General features: G+C 45.0%; 1 protein-coding gene and 1 non-coding gene across 2 annotated transcripts in view; both read right to left on the bottom strand.

Moving 5' to 3' along the window:
- Positions 1-13025, bottom strand: part of TIMM23B (translocase of inner mitochondrial membrane 23 homolog B) — a 36126-nt gene that overhangs the window by 13601 nt on the left and 9500 nt on the right. The window contains exon 5 of the mRNA XM_054035360.1: positions 2420-2478. Within this exon, the coding sequence (XP_053891335.1) occupies positions 2420-2478 (59 nt within the window). The remainder of the gene's footprint in view (positions 1-2419; positions 2479-13025) is intronic.
- On the bottom strand, positions 7006-7206 carry LOC128841372 (small nucleolar RNA SNORA74). Its single transcript, XR_008445814.1, has one exon. It is a non-coding gene; the product is annotated as a small nucleolar RNA SNORA74 (small nucleolar RNA).

Below are 13025 nucleotides of genomic sequence, written 5' to 3'. Positions count from 1 at the left end.
TGAACTCATAGTATAGGTGCATGAGCCCAAACCAGCAAACAAACTAATCCCTGGTATAACGTAACAGTATCTAGAATCTTCATATAGGGCGAAGACGAGTAAAGAACTTCATATCACTCAAAACAATATAGATACAATACTGTTAGTTATTCTTGCTGCTCTAAAAGCCAGATTATGATACCTTTGCTCACATGATTGTACTTTACTCCTCCAAAACCCACCACACTTAAAATGCTACTGAATATGAGCAAGGATATTAATCTGGCCTTAAATGTGCAGTATTAGAGAAAAAAAATCTTGTTCAACAGAATCCTTCAAAATGGATCACTCCATGAATGGACAACTGTAACATTACGGAACCATCTCTGTTTAGCAGAGACTCTTGAAAATTAACACAAAACAGCAAGGTGGAAGAGGAGAGGGTTGCTCCTTATTTTTGACACACACACAAAGCACTCCAAACGGAGAAAAAGCATGGAGCTTCTACAGCACCTAGCACAGGAGAAGCCAGAACCAACTCATGTCCTGCTTGGCACCCTTAAGGACTATAATATGCTAAGTAGGAACGTCATGTTCTATATGAAATTTGCAAACTAGAATGCATGCCAATATAACAAACACTGAAGGAAGATTACTCAAGAAAACAAACACAGCTGTGAAGAATCTGTTAATATATCACTTATCACACTGGAACCTTGAACTGCAACATGCAGCACCTTTTTCAGACGTGTTTTTATCTATATTGTTTTCGTTTTATAATCAGGTAATAGGTAAACCTAAAAAAGAACTGCCATAATGGAAAAGACCCAAGGTTCACCTAGTCCAGTATGCTGTCTGACAGTGGCCAGTACCAGATGTGGGATAATCTGCTCCCCACCTTGTGTCATCCAGATTTCTAATGGTTACAGATGTGCTTCAGGATTTAAGCCTAAGGTTCAATATCTCTTCCAAAAATTGGTGTAAATTGTAACTCTGGATATCTGTAAAATTATCCAATCCCTTTTAGAATCTTAAATTCTTGGCGTCAAATTCCATAGTTTAAGTACACATTCTGTGAAAAGTAATCCCTTTGATCAGTTTTTTTTTTAATTTCCTACCTTTCAATTTAATTGAATACCCCCTTGTTCTTGTGTGAAACAGGGAGAACAGAAGTTCCTGATCTACCTTTTCATTTTATCAACTTTTATCATGTCCCAACTTTAGTCTTATTTCTAAGGTAAACAACCCCAATCTTTTCAATCTCTCTTGAGGCCCTTGATCATTCTTGTTGTTCTCCTCTGGAGTCCTTTTAGTTATGCAATGTCCTTTCAGGGTATGTCTACACTGCAGCTGGGAGTAAGCCTTTCAGCTGGGTAAGACAGCCTTGTGATAGCAGGCTAAAAATAGCAATGTGGACATTACAGCTCAGGCTTTCAAGTTTAGGGGGTTGGGTGCGCTTGAGAACCCGAGTTGCAGCCTGAGCCCTGCTAGCTTGAGTCTATTTACCTGGGGTTAGGAGGATCGCTCCAAGCTGCAGTGCAGACATATCCTAAGAAACTGGATGACCAATACTGTACACAGTATTCCAGATGAGGGTGCACCATTGATTTATATAAAAGCATTCTTTTATTACTCACCATCCCATTCCTTATGCATTCTAGCATCTTGTTAGCTTTTTTAACTACAGTTGCGATGAAGCGGAGGTCTTCACTGAGCTTCCTACAACACCACCTAAATCCCTTTCTTGGGCTGAGATAGTTTTGCACCATACAGGGTTCTAAATTAACTAATCTATATATGTCCCTCCAATGTGCATTACTACTTTGCATTTAGCAACACTGAATTTCATTTGCTATCTACAATGCTAGAGAGACAGATACAAAGAAATCTTTTTAGGATGTCTATTGTCCTTAATTACTCCTGTTGATCCAGCAGGCCCACTGATTTTTGTTCAGTCTTCTTACTTCTGATATATTAAAACAACCCCCTTTAGTTGGTTATTTTTACATTGTTAGCTAGTTGGTCTTCAAAATCCATTTTGGACTTTCAAATTTCTCTCACTTTATGTTTGCTTTATTTTTCAGAGACAGGAAAAAATGGTGACTAATGACTAAGCAGTTGTCATAATACACATGAAAGGCTGAGAGAATAAGTTCAAGTTAATTCTACAAACGTCTCTCTGATCAGAGGACTAGAGAATTTGGGTGCCCAACTTCAGACACCTGAAAGGGGCCTAGTTTTCAGGCAGTGCAGAGCACCACTTTCTGAAAAACTGGGCCTTTTAGATGTCTTAAAGTTGAGACCCAAAATCACCAGCTCTGACTGAAAAATTTAGCCATAGGCTACATCAACTCATTTACTATGCCAAGAAACCAAAGGTGTTTTAATTTGCTTCAAACCCTTTGTACATTGTTTAGTTTAAGATAACAGTTTGACTTACCCAAGGATCCCAGAGTGTTGGCCCATAGAGCTCCTTGCCTTGTCACCATATTTAAAATTCTGAAGATTAAAAAAAAAAAAAAAAAAAGCATTGTTTAATAAAACTTAAATACCTTATTTATTAATCAGGTGCCTATGGGCCCCAATCAAGATGAGGATTGCATGGTACTAAGCACAATGGAATACACATTTAATTCTATATATTTAGTATAGTAATAACTATAGTATGAGGACCATTTCCCTCATCTCCAGCCCCACCCTAGAGCCTGCACAACCATCCCAGAGCCCTGTCCCTCATCAGAGGAGATCATGTATTCTTAAAAACTTTTTTTTTCCTAGAGAGACATGTATATGACTTCCTACAAGCCCGCCTCAAGTTTAAATGATGCATCCCTGATGCCAGTCCTCATGTCTGGAAACTGTTTAAAACAGGTTCTTAGGTTTGACCGCTGGTGCTGCTGTTCAGTTCAAAACATTGTTTCTTTACTTAAAAATGCTGCTTTGCACTTCTGGGAAACGCAAAATGACAGTCAAATGGAAAATGACCATCTACTAGAGCAGTGGTTTTCAAACTTTTTTTCTGTGGACCCAGTTGAAGAGAATTGTTGATGCCCGTGACCCAATGGAGCTGGGGATGAGGAGTTTGGGGCGTGGGAAGGGGCTCTGGGCTGGGAGCTGGGGTTTGGGAGGGGGTCAGGGCTCTGGGCTGGGAATGAGGGGCTTGGGGTGCAGAAAGGGATTATGGGTTGGGGGGCCTCAGAGGGTTGGGGTGTGGGCTGCGGGGTGGGGCCAGGAATGAGGGGTTTAGGTTGTGGGAGAGGGCTCTGGGCTGGGAGTTGGGGTTCAGGGCTCTGGGCTGGGGATGAGGAGTTTGGGGTGCAGAAAGGGATTAGAGGTTTGGGGTCCTCAGGGCTAGGACAGGGTGCGGGAGAGGGACAGGGCTCTGGGATGGTTGTGCAGGCTCTAGGGTGGGGCTGGGGATGAGGGGGTTGGGGCACAGAAAGGGGTTCCAGGTTTGGGAGGGCTCAGGGCTGGGGCACAGACTTACCTCCGGTGGCTCCTGGTCAGCAGTGCAGCCGGGGTGCAGAGGCAGGCTTCCAGCCTGTCCTGGCACCATGGAGCGTGCTGCACCCCAGAAACAGCCAGCAGCAAGTCCAACTCCTAGGCAGAGGCGCGCAAGCAGCTCCGCACAACTCCCGCCCGCAGATACTGCCTCCCCTCAGCTCCCATTAGCTGGTTTCCGGCTAACAGGAGTGCGGAGCTGGTGCTTGGAGTACGGGCAGTGCGCGGAGCCCCATGGCCCTCCCTGCTTAAAAGCCGGACCTGCTTCTGGCTGCTTCTGGGGCACAGCACGGTGTTGGAAAAGGTAGGCACTAGCCTGCCTTAGCTGGGCAGCATCGTCAACGGTACTTTTAACGCCCCGGTCGGCGGCGCTGACCAGAGCAAGGTGACCTAGTGCCTTACATGCTGCGACCCAGTACTGGGTCACAACCCCCGGTTTGAAAAACACTGTACTAGAATGCTTCCAAATGATACCATAATAATCCTCTTCTAGTCACATAAGGTATATTAGGCTTTGTCTATACTAGCACTTTTGACGGTAAAAATTTTATCAGTCAGGGATGTGGAAAAAAAAAACCCCACCTCCCTGACAGAAATAAGCTTCAGTGCCATGTCACAGGAGAAGCTCTTGGTGTAGTTACTGTCGCTCATTAGGAATGTTTTAATTAGCTCTCCCGCTGGCATAGAACGGCTACTCAGAAGACCTTATAGTGACACAGCTGCAGTGGTACAGCTGTAAGGACTGTAGTGTTGACATAGCCTTAGACTCCCCTAATGACTTAAGTAGTGGGGATGAGATGAGGAAATTAGACAAGGAAGCCAATACATTTTTCTCTTGCAGTGTCATTTCTACCTTGAATGCTACAAATGAAAAATTAGCCACTCAATACTGAGTACAGTAACTCTTCACTTACCATTGTAGTTATGTTACTGAAAAATGCGACTTTAAGCGAAACTATATTCAGCGAATCCAATTTCCCCATAAGAATTAATGTCAATGAGGGGGTTCGGTTCCAGGGAATTTTTTTTCACCAGACAAAAGATGATGTGTGCGTGTATGTATACACACACACACACAGTATAAATTTTAAACAATTTAATACTGGTACACAGTGATGATGATTGTGAAGCTTGTTTGAGGTGGAGGAGTCAGAGGGTGGGATATTTTCCAGGGAATGCCTTACTGCTAAATGATGAACTAGCAATTGGCTGAGCCCTCAAGGGTTAACTCTCTCACTCTACAAGGCAGCAGGAAAGGAGGGAGGGCAGACAGAGACACACACCGTGTGTGTGTGGGGCGCATTTCCCCTTTAAGTATGAAGAGTGGTGTCAGAAGTACACTGCCATGTTAATTAGATCAGCAAGCTGAGACCAGACTGCAGCTCCCTGGAAGCTCCCTCTGTTGTGTGTCCCCCCTGCTCTATGGAAGATGGGGTAAGCGGTGTGCAGGAGCAGGGGAACACCCTGACATTAGTCCCCCCTCCACACACACAGCAAGTAGGAGTCTCAGCTCCAAAGCAGAGAGCAGGAGCAGCACATGGCAGTGGGGGGAGGGACAGTTGCAACTGCTAGCCTGCTGGGAAGCTGCTGCACAGGGAACTTAGGGGAGCTGATGGGGGGCTGCCGGTACACCCTGGTTCCAACCACCCACCAGCTAGCTCCACCAGGCTGCTCTTCCTGCAAGCAGTGGACAAAGCAGGCGGCTGCCAAACAACGTTAGAAGGGAGCATTGCACTAACTTTAAACAAGCATGTTCCCTAATAGATCAGCAACAAAACAATGTTAACTGGGACGACTTTAAGTGAGGAGTTACTGTTCAAGTATTTGCCCCTGTTAAGTCCTAAACAAAATGGAAAATAGCTTTCTTCCAATTCCCATCCATCTGGCTCGTATCTCTCCAAGTAATCCAACTTCTCAGTTTCAAAACACTAGTATACTACAGCTGTGAGTGACTTGCTAGCTTAGTTATAGCAATATTAATTGCACTGGGTAATTTGTGCTCTTTCCAGTGAAAATCATGACTGTCAATATACAGTAGTTGCAAACCAGCCACACAGAACATACCAAGGCTCTCAAAATTGAAAAAAAATCTTGTAAGTACGAGTGACATTTCTTCATGATACTTAATACAACAATCTTTGGAAATTAGTGTGGTATGCATTGGGAGGGCTGTGATTATGTAGCTAGATACAACAGCCATTATGCACCATATAATACCTCCAACAGGCTTGAATGATGCAGCCATTGTTACTAACAAGAAAAACTGGGTAGAACGCCAGGATTACTTTCTAAGGCTATGTCTACACTACTGCAGTAAGTTGACCTTTGCTACCCAACTCCAGCTACGTGAATAACATAGCTGGAGTCGACATAGCTTAGGTTGAGTTACCATGGGGTCTGTACCGCGGGGGGCCAACGGGAGAAACTCTCCCATCGACTTACCTTACTCTTCTCTTTGGGGATAGAATACAGGGGTCAACTGGAGAGCGATCTGCTGTCAATTTGGCGGGTCTTTACTAAACCCGCTAAATTGACCGCCGGTGGATCGATCTCAGAGCGTTGATCCTGGCTGTTGTGTAGATGTAGCCTAAGCTTAAGAAAAGTCTCCCTTTCAGCAAACGAATGAAGTTTCAGTTTTCTCAGACCCTATCACCTCAGAATCTGATACAAAAAAATAAAATTTTAAGCTGGCTCCAGGTATAACCAACTTGTAGAAACCCTACAAACTCTCCCCCTGATCAGCAGCTAAGATTGCTCTCTGAACCTTTCACATCTACCTCTGACTAATAAGGATCTGGTAAACGTTGAGCTCCAGAATACACTATCATATCCAGCTAAAGTTACAGGAAGGATTTATGGTAGGTAGGAAATGTAATTCCCCAAGTCAGACTCTGGGCACGACACTGGAGTTAACACCATATTCTTGCGAGAACGGCCATGATATCTTTATAATCATCAAGTTGTCGGAACCTTTGGTTAGGTTTTACATCAGTTCTGAATGATGGCAGCCCAGTGCCCTCAACTCCCTCTGGTATTTATTCATTACTGACTCAAAAACCACTACCTACTGAATCACCAGCACCAACTACTGCAGTACACTGGGTATCTCTGATCCAATTACTGACTTAATGTGCTCACTTGTAGCTTATGAGACAATAAACATAGTCAGGCTGACAGTAATTGGACGAGAGACCTTCCAGGAAACCAGAGTGTTCCAAGAGCTGAAGCTGGTGGACCCAGCAGAAGGCACTCTTCCTTCTGAGGTCAACACTGAACCAATGCCCAAACTTTAGGCAGTATGGTGAAGACTGAAAGAAGGGTGGCTGGTTTGAACAAAAACTATTTTACCAAATAGACGCATTTGAAATGGCTCGACACTTATGTTATAGTAACAATGGATAGTGCCGGGAAATATTTGGTTAAAAGAAAATTGCAGTATATTTAGAAGATTAAAGGAAATAATTTTACATATTCAGTTGCCCCTGGAATCGTGTACACTACAGAAGCTTAAGAAATTTAATATTTCATGTGTGGTTCCAGATTAACATTAAAGAGTGAAGGCAAATGCTTAGTGCACACTCAGGGAAGCACAGCACTGTTCCACACTGGTGGCAGCTGCCTTCAGAAGTGTGATGACAGGCACATGAAATGGCCAGTATTTTATCTCCCAGCAGTGTAACACTGTCACAGGCATGGTACTGCCCTGGACAGCTTACTGCCACTGGAATTCAGTGTCAAACTATTAAAACATGTTTTACATGTATTTGTTTCTGAATTATCAAGCTCGTTTCCCCATTACTTTCCTTTGTAACACTACACTCACTTTTCACTGAAAGACACAGGACAACACTGAATGCTGCTAGATTTAAATGAGTTGAAAAGGTATGGAGAAGTTCATGCTGAAACTATCAGGTGTAGTACAATAGAGAAGAGATGCTCAAGTAATATCCATCTATCTGAAACATCAACACCCTCCATTTTCCCAATTTATCCATTTTACATCAAGTTTGAGAATTTAAAGAGTCAGGAAATTAAACAAGAATAGCAATGTTAATTGGGACACATTGCATACATGTTTCAAATAGCTGCAATGTTAAATTAAGTCTCTAGCTGTATTACTAAGGTTTTTTTTAAATATTTACATAAATGTAAATTTAAAGTTAAGAATGTAGATTGCCTTAAAAAAAAAAAGGCAATCAGTTAGGTGAGCTTATCTAACTAAATATTTCTGTACAGCACTGGTCTCCCCTGACCATGTCTGGAGCCTTCACTGGTCATCTTGCTTTCGTAAATAAGGTATGGTTTTGATTTAAGTCTATGTTATAACCAGATAACAGTATAAAGAGAGAGATTAAGAAACTACAGGCAAAGAACAGAAATTTATGAAAAAGCCTTTGTAGTTCATTCAAACAGTGATTGGCAGCAATTAAATTTGATTTTAGCAAGATTAAATTAAGCAAAGACCTTTCAGTGTAAAGTCATCAGAGGCATCAGGCTCAGTCCTGCTCCTAATGACACTTCCATCAACTTCAGTGGGAGAGGACTGTTGCCTGAGAAACAGACAGAAGCTCCTGGCATACGTTAGTAATAGAAGATATTTCTGACATCCTTCAAAAGTTCATTGACATTCTTTGTGATGGTGATTATTAACGATACGATTATCACGGAGGTCATGGATTCCATGACAGTCCAGGACTTCTGTGACTTCTTCCAGAGTGGTCAGCCCATCTGAGCTGTGGCGTGGCTGGAGCAGCTACCAGAAGTCAGCCCCTGGCAGTGCTCCAACTGTTAGTTTCCCCCTCCCCTCGTGGATTTTTAGTAAACGTCAGGGACAGGCTCCTGTGAATTTTTTTTTTATTGCCCGTGACCTGTCCCTGACTTTTTCTAAAAAATATCTGTGACAGAATCTTAATCTTAGTGATTACCTAATAGAAAATGTAGTTTGAAGGGGATGTAACAAAATGAAACTAAGTTTCAGCTTATAAAAGAGAAATGTAAGGAGTGTCTACCCTTGCCGCTGAATATGAAAGGGTGAAACTGAGCACACTATTTCACTGGACTTGCATAAAAGGACAAACTTAGGTGGAGTCTGTGTGTCTGTTGCCCTCTACTGGCTCAACTTGGTAAAAGTTTTTCATATGACAGTCTCAATTAAGAAAAGTAAATAATTTTCTTGCCTCAGTTTGCTCACTGTACCCTCCTCCCCCCCAATCTATAAAGTAAGGAAAATTTATCTAAAAACCAATCATTTAGATAAATTTAGACTTTTCTAAAACATTATGAAAATAACTTTAGGATTTATACTATAGGATATTTGGTTTTTGTTTTCATTTTATACACTGAAGGAAGAAGGAAAAGAATACACAAACCATGCTCAAACATGAGCAGTCAATGGGGGGGGGGGGGGTAAATCACTAGTGAGTGCTAATTTCCTCCCACAGATGACTTAATTTCAAGAAGAGGTACTATAGCCAACTTAAAATGACGTTTTTCAATACAGTAACTCCTCACTTAATGTTGTAGTTATGTTCCTGAAAAATGTGACAAAGTGAAACGATGTTAAGTGAATCCAATTTCCCCATAAGAATTAATGTAAACAGGGGGGATTAGGTTCCAGGGAATTTTTTTTTTTGCCAAACAAAAGGCATTATATACATTTTAAACAAGCAATTTAATATAGGTACTGTACTATAGTTGGGAGGTGCCCCTGCCTTATCCTACACAGGCACAGCCCACTGGCACTGGAGATGAGGCAGGCAAGGAGACTGAAGGTGCTGTAGGCTAGAAGCATGTTGCAGCAGCGGCAGCTTCCCCTACTCTGCAAGCACCAGGGGCGGGGGGGCTCAACCCTCAACCCACCCACTCTCCCTCTTTCCCCCAAGCTCCCATCTTGACCTGCCTCTTCTCCCCTCCCACCTCTTCCCCCCTTACTTCCCACGCTGGGTCCTCGCTCCTCCACCCTCCCTCAAGCCTGGGGCAATCAGCTGACTTGCAATGTGAGGGAGGGGGAGCTCCTCCCCCCTCGCTCCTGCCCCCAAAACTTCGCAAGCCAGCTGATTGCTGCGGGCAGGGGAGGGAGGGGGGAGGAGTGAGGACTTGGCGTGCAGGCTCCCCCTCCCTCCCCTACCTCTGGAGTTTAATCTAGAGACTTGGAAAGAATATAGCATGTGCCACACTGTAAGGTGAGATGAGTGCTAGGGATTTTAGGAGTAACAGCACCCCAGAACAAAATTTTGTGCCTTGGACTTTCCCACAGTGGAACTTCCTCCTGCCCTGCAGAAAAAACAATAATCTAGGTGGACTCAGCTGTTTGCTTTCTGTGCTGGCATGGAGACTGATTCTATTCTGAGGCTGGTCTACACTTAAAAAACTTATATTGGGACAGCTATGTCTGTCAGGAGGGTGAAAAAAGACATATCCCTGAACAACATAATTATGCCAATAAAAATCCCAGCATAGATGCAGCTATGCTGACTGAAGAGCACTTCTGTCTACATAGACAACATCACTTGGAGTGGTGGTGTTCCTACACCGGAAGAAAAACTGCTCCTTTTGACATAGGCTGTCTCTACACTTGGGCGCTATACCAGCATAGCTATGTTAACTTAGGCCTGGTCTACACTACGACTTTAATTCGGATTTATCAGCTTTAATTCGAATTAACCCTGCAACCGTCCACACGACGCTATTTATTTCGATGTATAGGGCCCTTTAAATCGATTTCTGTACTCCACCCCGACGAGCGGAGTAGTGCCAAAATCGATTTTAGCAATTCGAATTAGGGTTAGTGTGGCCGCAATTCGATGGTATTGGCCTCCGGGAGCTATCCCACAGTGCATCATTGTGACCGCTCTGGACAGCAATCTAAACTCGGATGCACTGGCCAGGTAGACAGGAAAAGCCCCGCGAACATTTGAATTCCATTTCCTGTTTGCCCAGCGTGGAGAGCACAGGTGACCACAGATAGCTCATCAGCACAGGTAACCATGCAGGCTGATAATCGAAAAAGAGCACCAGCATGGACCGTGAGGGAGGTACTGGATCTGATCGCTGTATGGGGAGAGGATTCAGTGCTTGCAGAACTTCGTTCTAAAAGACGAAATGCAAAAACTTTTGAAAAAGTCTCCAAGGGCATGATGGAGAGAGGCCACAATAGGGACTCAGATCAGTGCCGCGTGAAAGTCAAGGAGCTCAGACAAGCCTATCAAAAAACAAAGGAGGCAAACGGTCGCTCCGGGTCAGAGCCGCGGACATGCCGCTTCTACGCCGAGCTGCATGCAATTCTAGGGGGGGCTGCCACCACTACCCCACCTGTGTTCGTGGATTCTGGGTCGGGGATAGTCTCATCAGCGACGCCTGAGGATTCTGCCGATGGGGGAGAGGAGGAGGATGAGGATGAGCTTGCAGAGAGCACACAGCACTCCATTCTCCCCAACAGCCAGGATCTTTTTATCACCCTGACTGAAGTACCCTCCCAAGCCTCCCAAGCCAGTACCCAAGACTCTGACCCCATGGAAGGGACCTCAGGTGAGTTTACCTTTTAAAATATAAAACTTGTTTTAAAAGCAAACGGTTTTTAATGATTACTTTGCCTGACTTTGCATTCGCGGTCAGTTCAGCTACTGGAAAAGTCTGTAGCTACTGGAAAAGTCTGTTAACGTGTATGGGGATGGAGCGGAAATCCTCCAGGGACATCTCCATGAAGCTCTCCTGGAGGTACTCCGAAAGCCTTGCCAGAAGGTTTCTGGGCAGTGCATCTTTATTCCCTCCTCCATGGTAGGACACTTGACCACGCCATGCTTGCAGCAAGTAATCTGGTATCATTGCCTGACAAAGCCTGGCAGCGTATGGTCCCGGTGTTTGCTGGCATTCAAGCAACATCCGTTCTTTATCTTGTTGTGTAATCCTCAGGAGAGTGATATCACTCCTGGTAACCTGGTTGAAATACGGGAACTTAATTAAGGGGACAGAGGTGGCCGTTCCTACTGGGCTGTTTGCCTGTGGCGGAAAATAAATCCTTCCCTGCAGTTAGCCAAGCGCAGATGGGAAATTGGCCCTGAGTTTTTCGCGTTTGGCTAGCAGGGATCTTCCCTGTTACCAGCCACGCGGTGGGGGGAGGGGTACCGTGATCATCCCAGAGAATTCATGGCGGGAGGGGGGCGGCGGCGGGGGGCGGGGTTAGTTTGGTGCCTGCAGGGATCTTCCCTGATACCAGCCACGTGGTGGGGGGGGAGGGGTACAGCGATCATCCCAGAGAATTCATGGCGAGAGGGGGGGGGGGGGGTGGTTAGTTTGTTTTCTGGTGCTGCTGAATGTTAACAGAAAAACCGCAGCACTCTACTTGCCTGAAGGGGCCCAGACAAGCCCCCCCACACTGCCCCCCCCCAACTGGCTGAGATTGGACACAGCTCGTGTGGAGTGCTGCCACTTCGTTTCCCAATTCTGCAGCACTCTACAAGCTATGCTTGGTATGTGGGAAAGGAGGGTGTAGAAGCTTACCATGGCCGCATGCAAGCCGAATTCTGTTGCCCAGACCTGTGATCTCTAGCAGCAAAGCCACAGGCACTCAGCATTAAGAGGCAAAATGCGACCTTGCACAGAAATCACATGTGCTATGTAATGTGAACAGTGTTGGTCACCGTGAAAGAGTATAAGCATTGTTCTGCAAAATGTAGCTTTTAAAACAATTCTCTCTTTTTTCCCCTCCCTACAGCAGCTGCAAATTCCTCAAGCCTCCCTCCTCCATCCCGAAGGTTATCACAGATAAGGCGTCGTAAGAAGAGAATGCGGGAGGACATGTTTTCTGAAATTATGGAATCCAGCCGCAGTGACAGAGCTCATGTGAATGAGTGGAAGGAAACAGTTTCAAAGTATAGGAAAGAAGTCAGTGAACGTGAGGACAGGAGGGACCAACGTGAGGAGAGGAGGGACGCTCGAGATGAGAGGTGGCGGCAAGAAGACCAGAGGATGAAGGATGCAACGCTGGGGCTGCTCCGGCGTCTGGTGGAGGTTCAGGAACGGCTGCTGGATAACAGACTGCCGCTTCAGCCCCTGTTCCACCCTCCCCCCTCCCCATGTTCCGTATCCTCCTCACCCAGACGTGTAAGAACTCGGGGGGGGGGAGGCTCCGTACACCTTCCCATTCCACCCCAGTAGACAGCCCAAGCAAAAGGCTGTCATTTTTTTAACCTTTTCTTTGTGGCTTTTTCCTTCCCAGCAATCCTCCTCCCAAATACCACCCGGGTTCCCTCCCTCTTTTTCTAATCTATTAATAAAGAATAAATGATTTTTAAATGATAGTGACTTTATTTGGTTTGAAAGAAAGCTGGGGGAAGGGGCAGGGTGGGTTCCTTACAGAAAATCAGTCAGTAAAGGGGGAGGGTTTTCATGAAGGAGAAACAAACAGATATTTCACACGGTAGCCTGGCCAGCCATGAAACTGGTTTTCAAAGCTTCTCTGATGCACAGCGCTTCATGGTGTGATCTTCTAATCGCCCTGGTGTCTGGCTGCGCGTAATCAGCAGCCAGGCGATTTGCCTCAGCCT

Source organism: Malaclemys terrapin, chromosome 7 (assembly GCF_027887155.1).
Source record: "Malaclemys terrapin pileata isolate rMalTer1 chromosome 7, rMalTer1.hap1, whole genome shotgun sequence".
Classification (NCBI taxonomy): Eukaryota; Metazoa; Chordata; order Testudines; family Emydidae; genus Malaclemys; species Malaclemys terrapin.
Note: the sequence above shows the minus strand (reverse complement) of the source record. Positions and strands in the feature narration are given on the sequence as shown.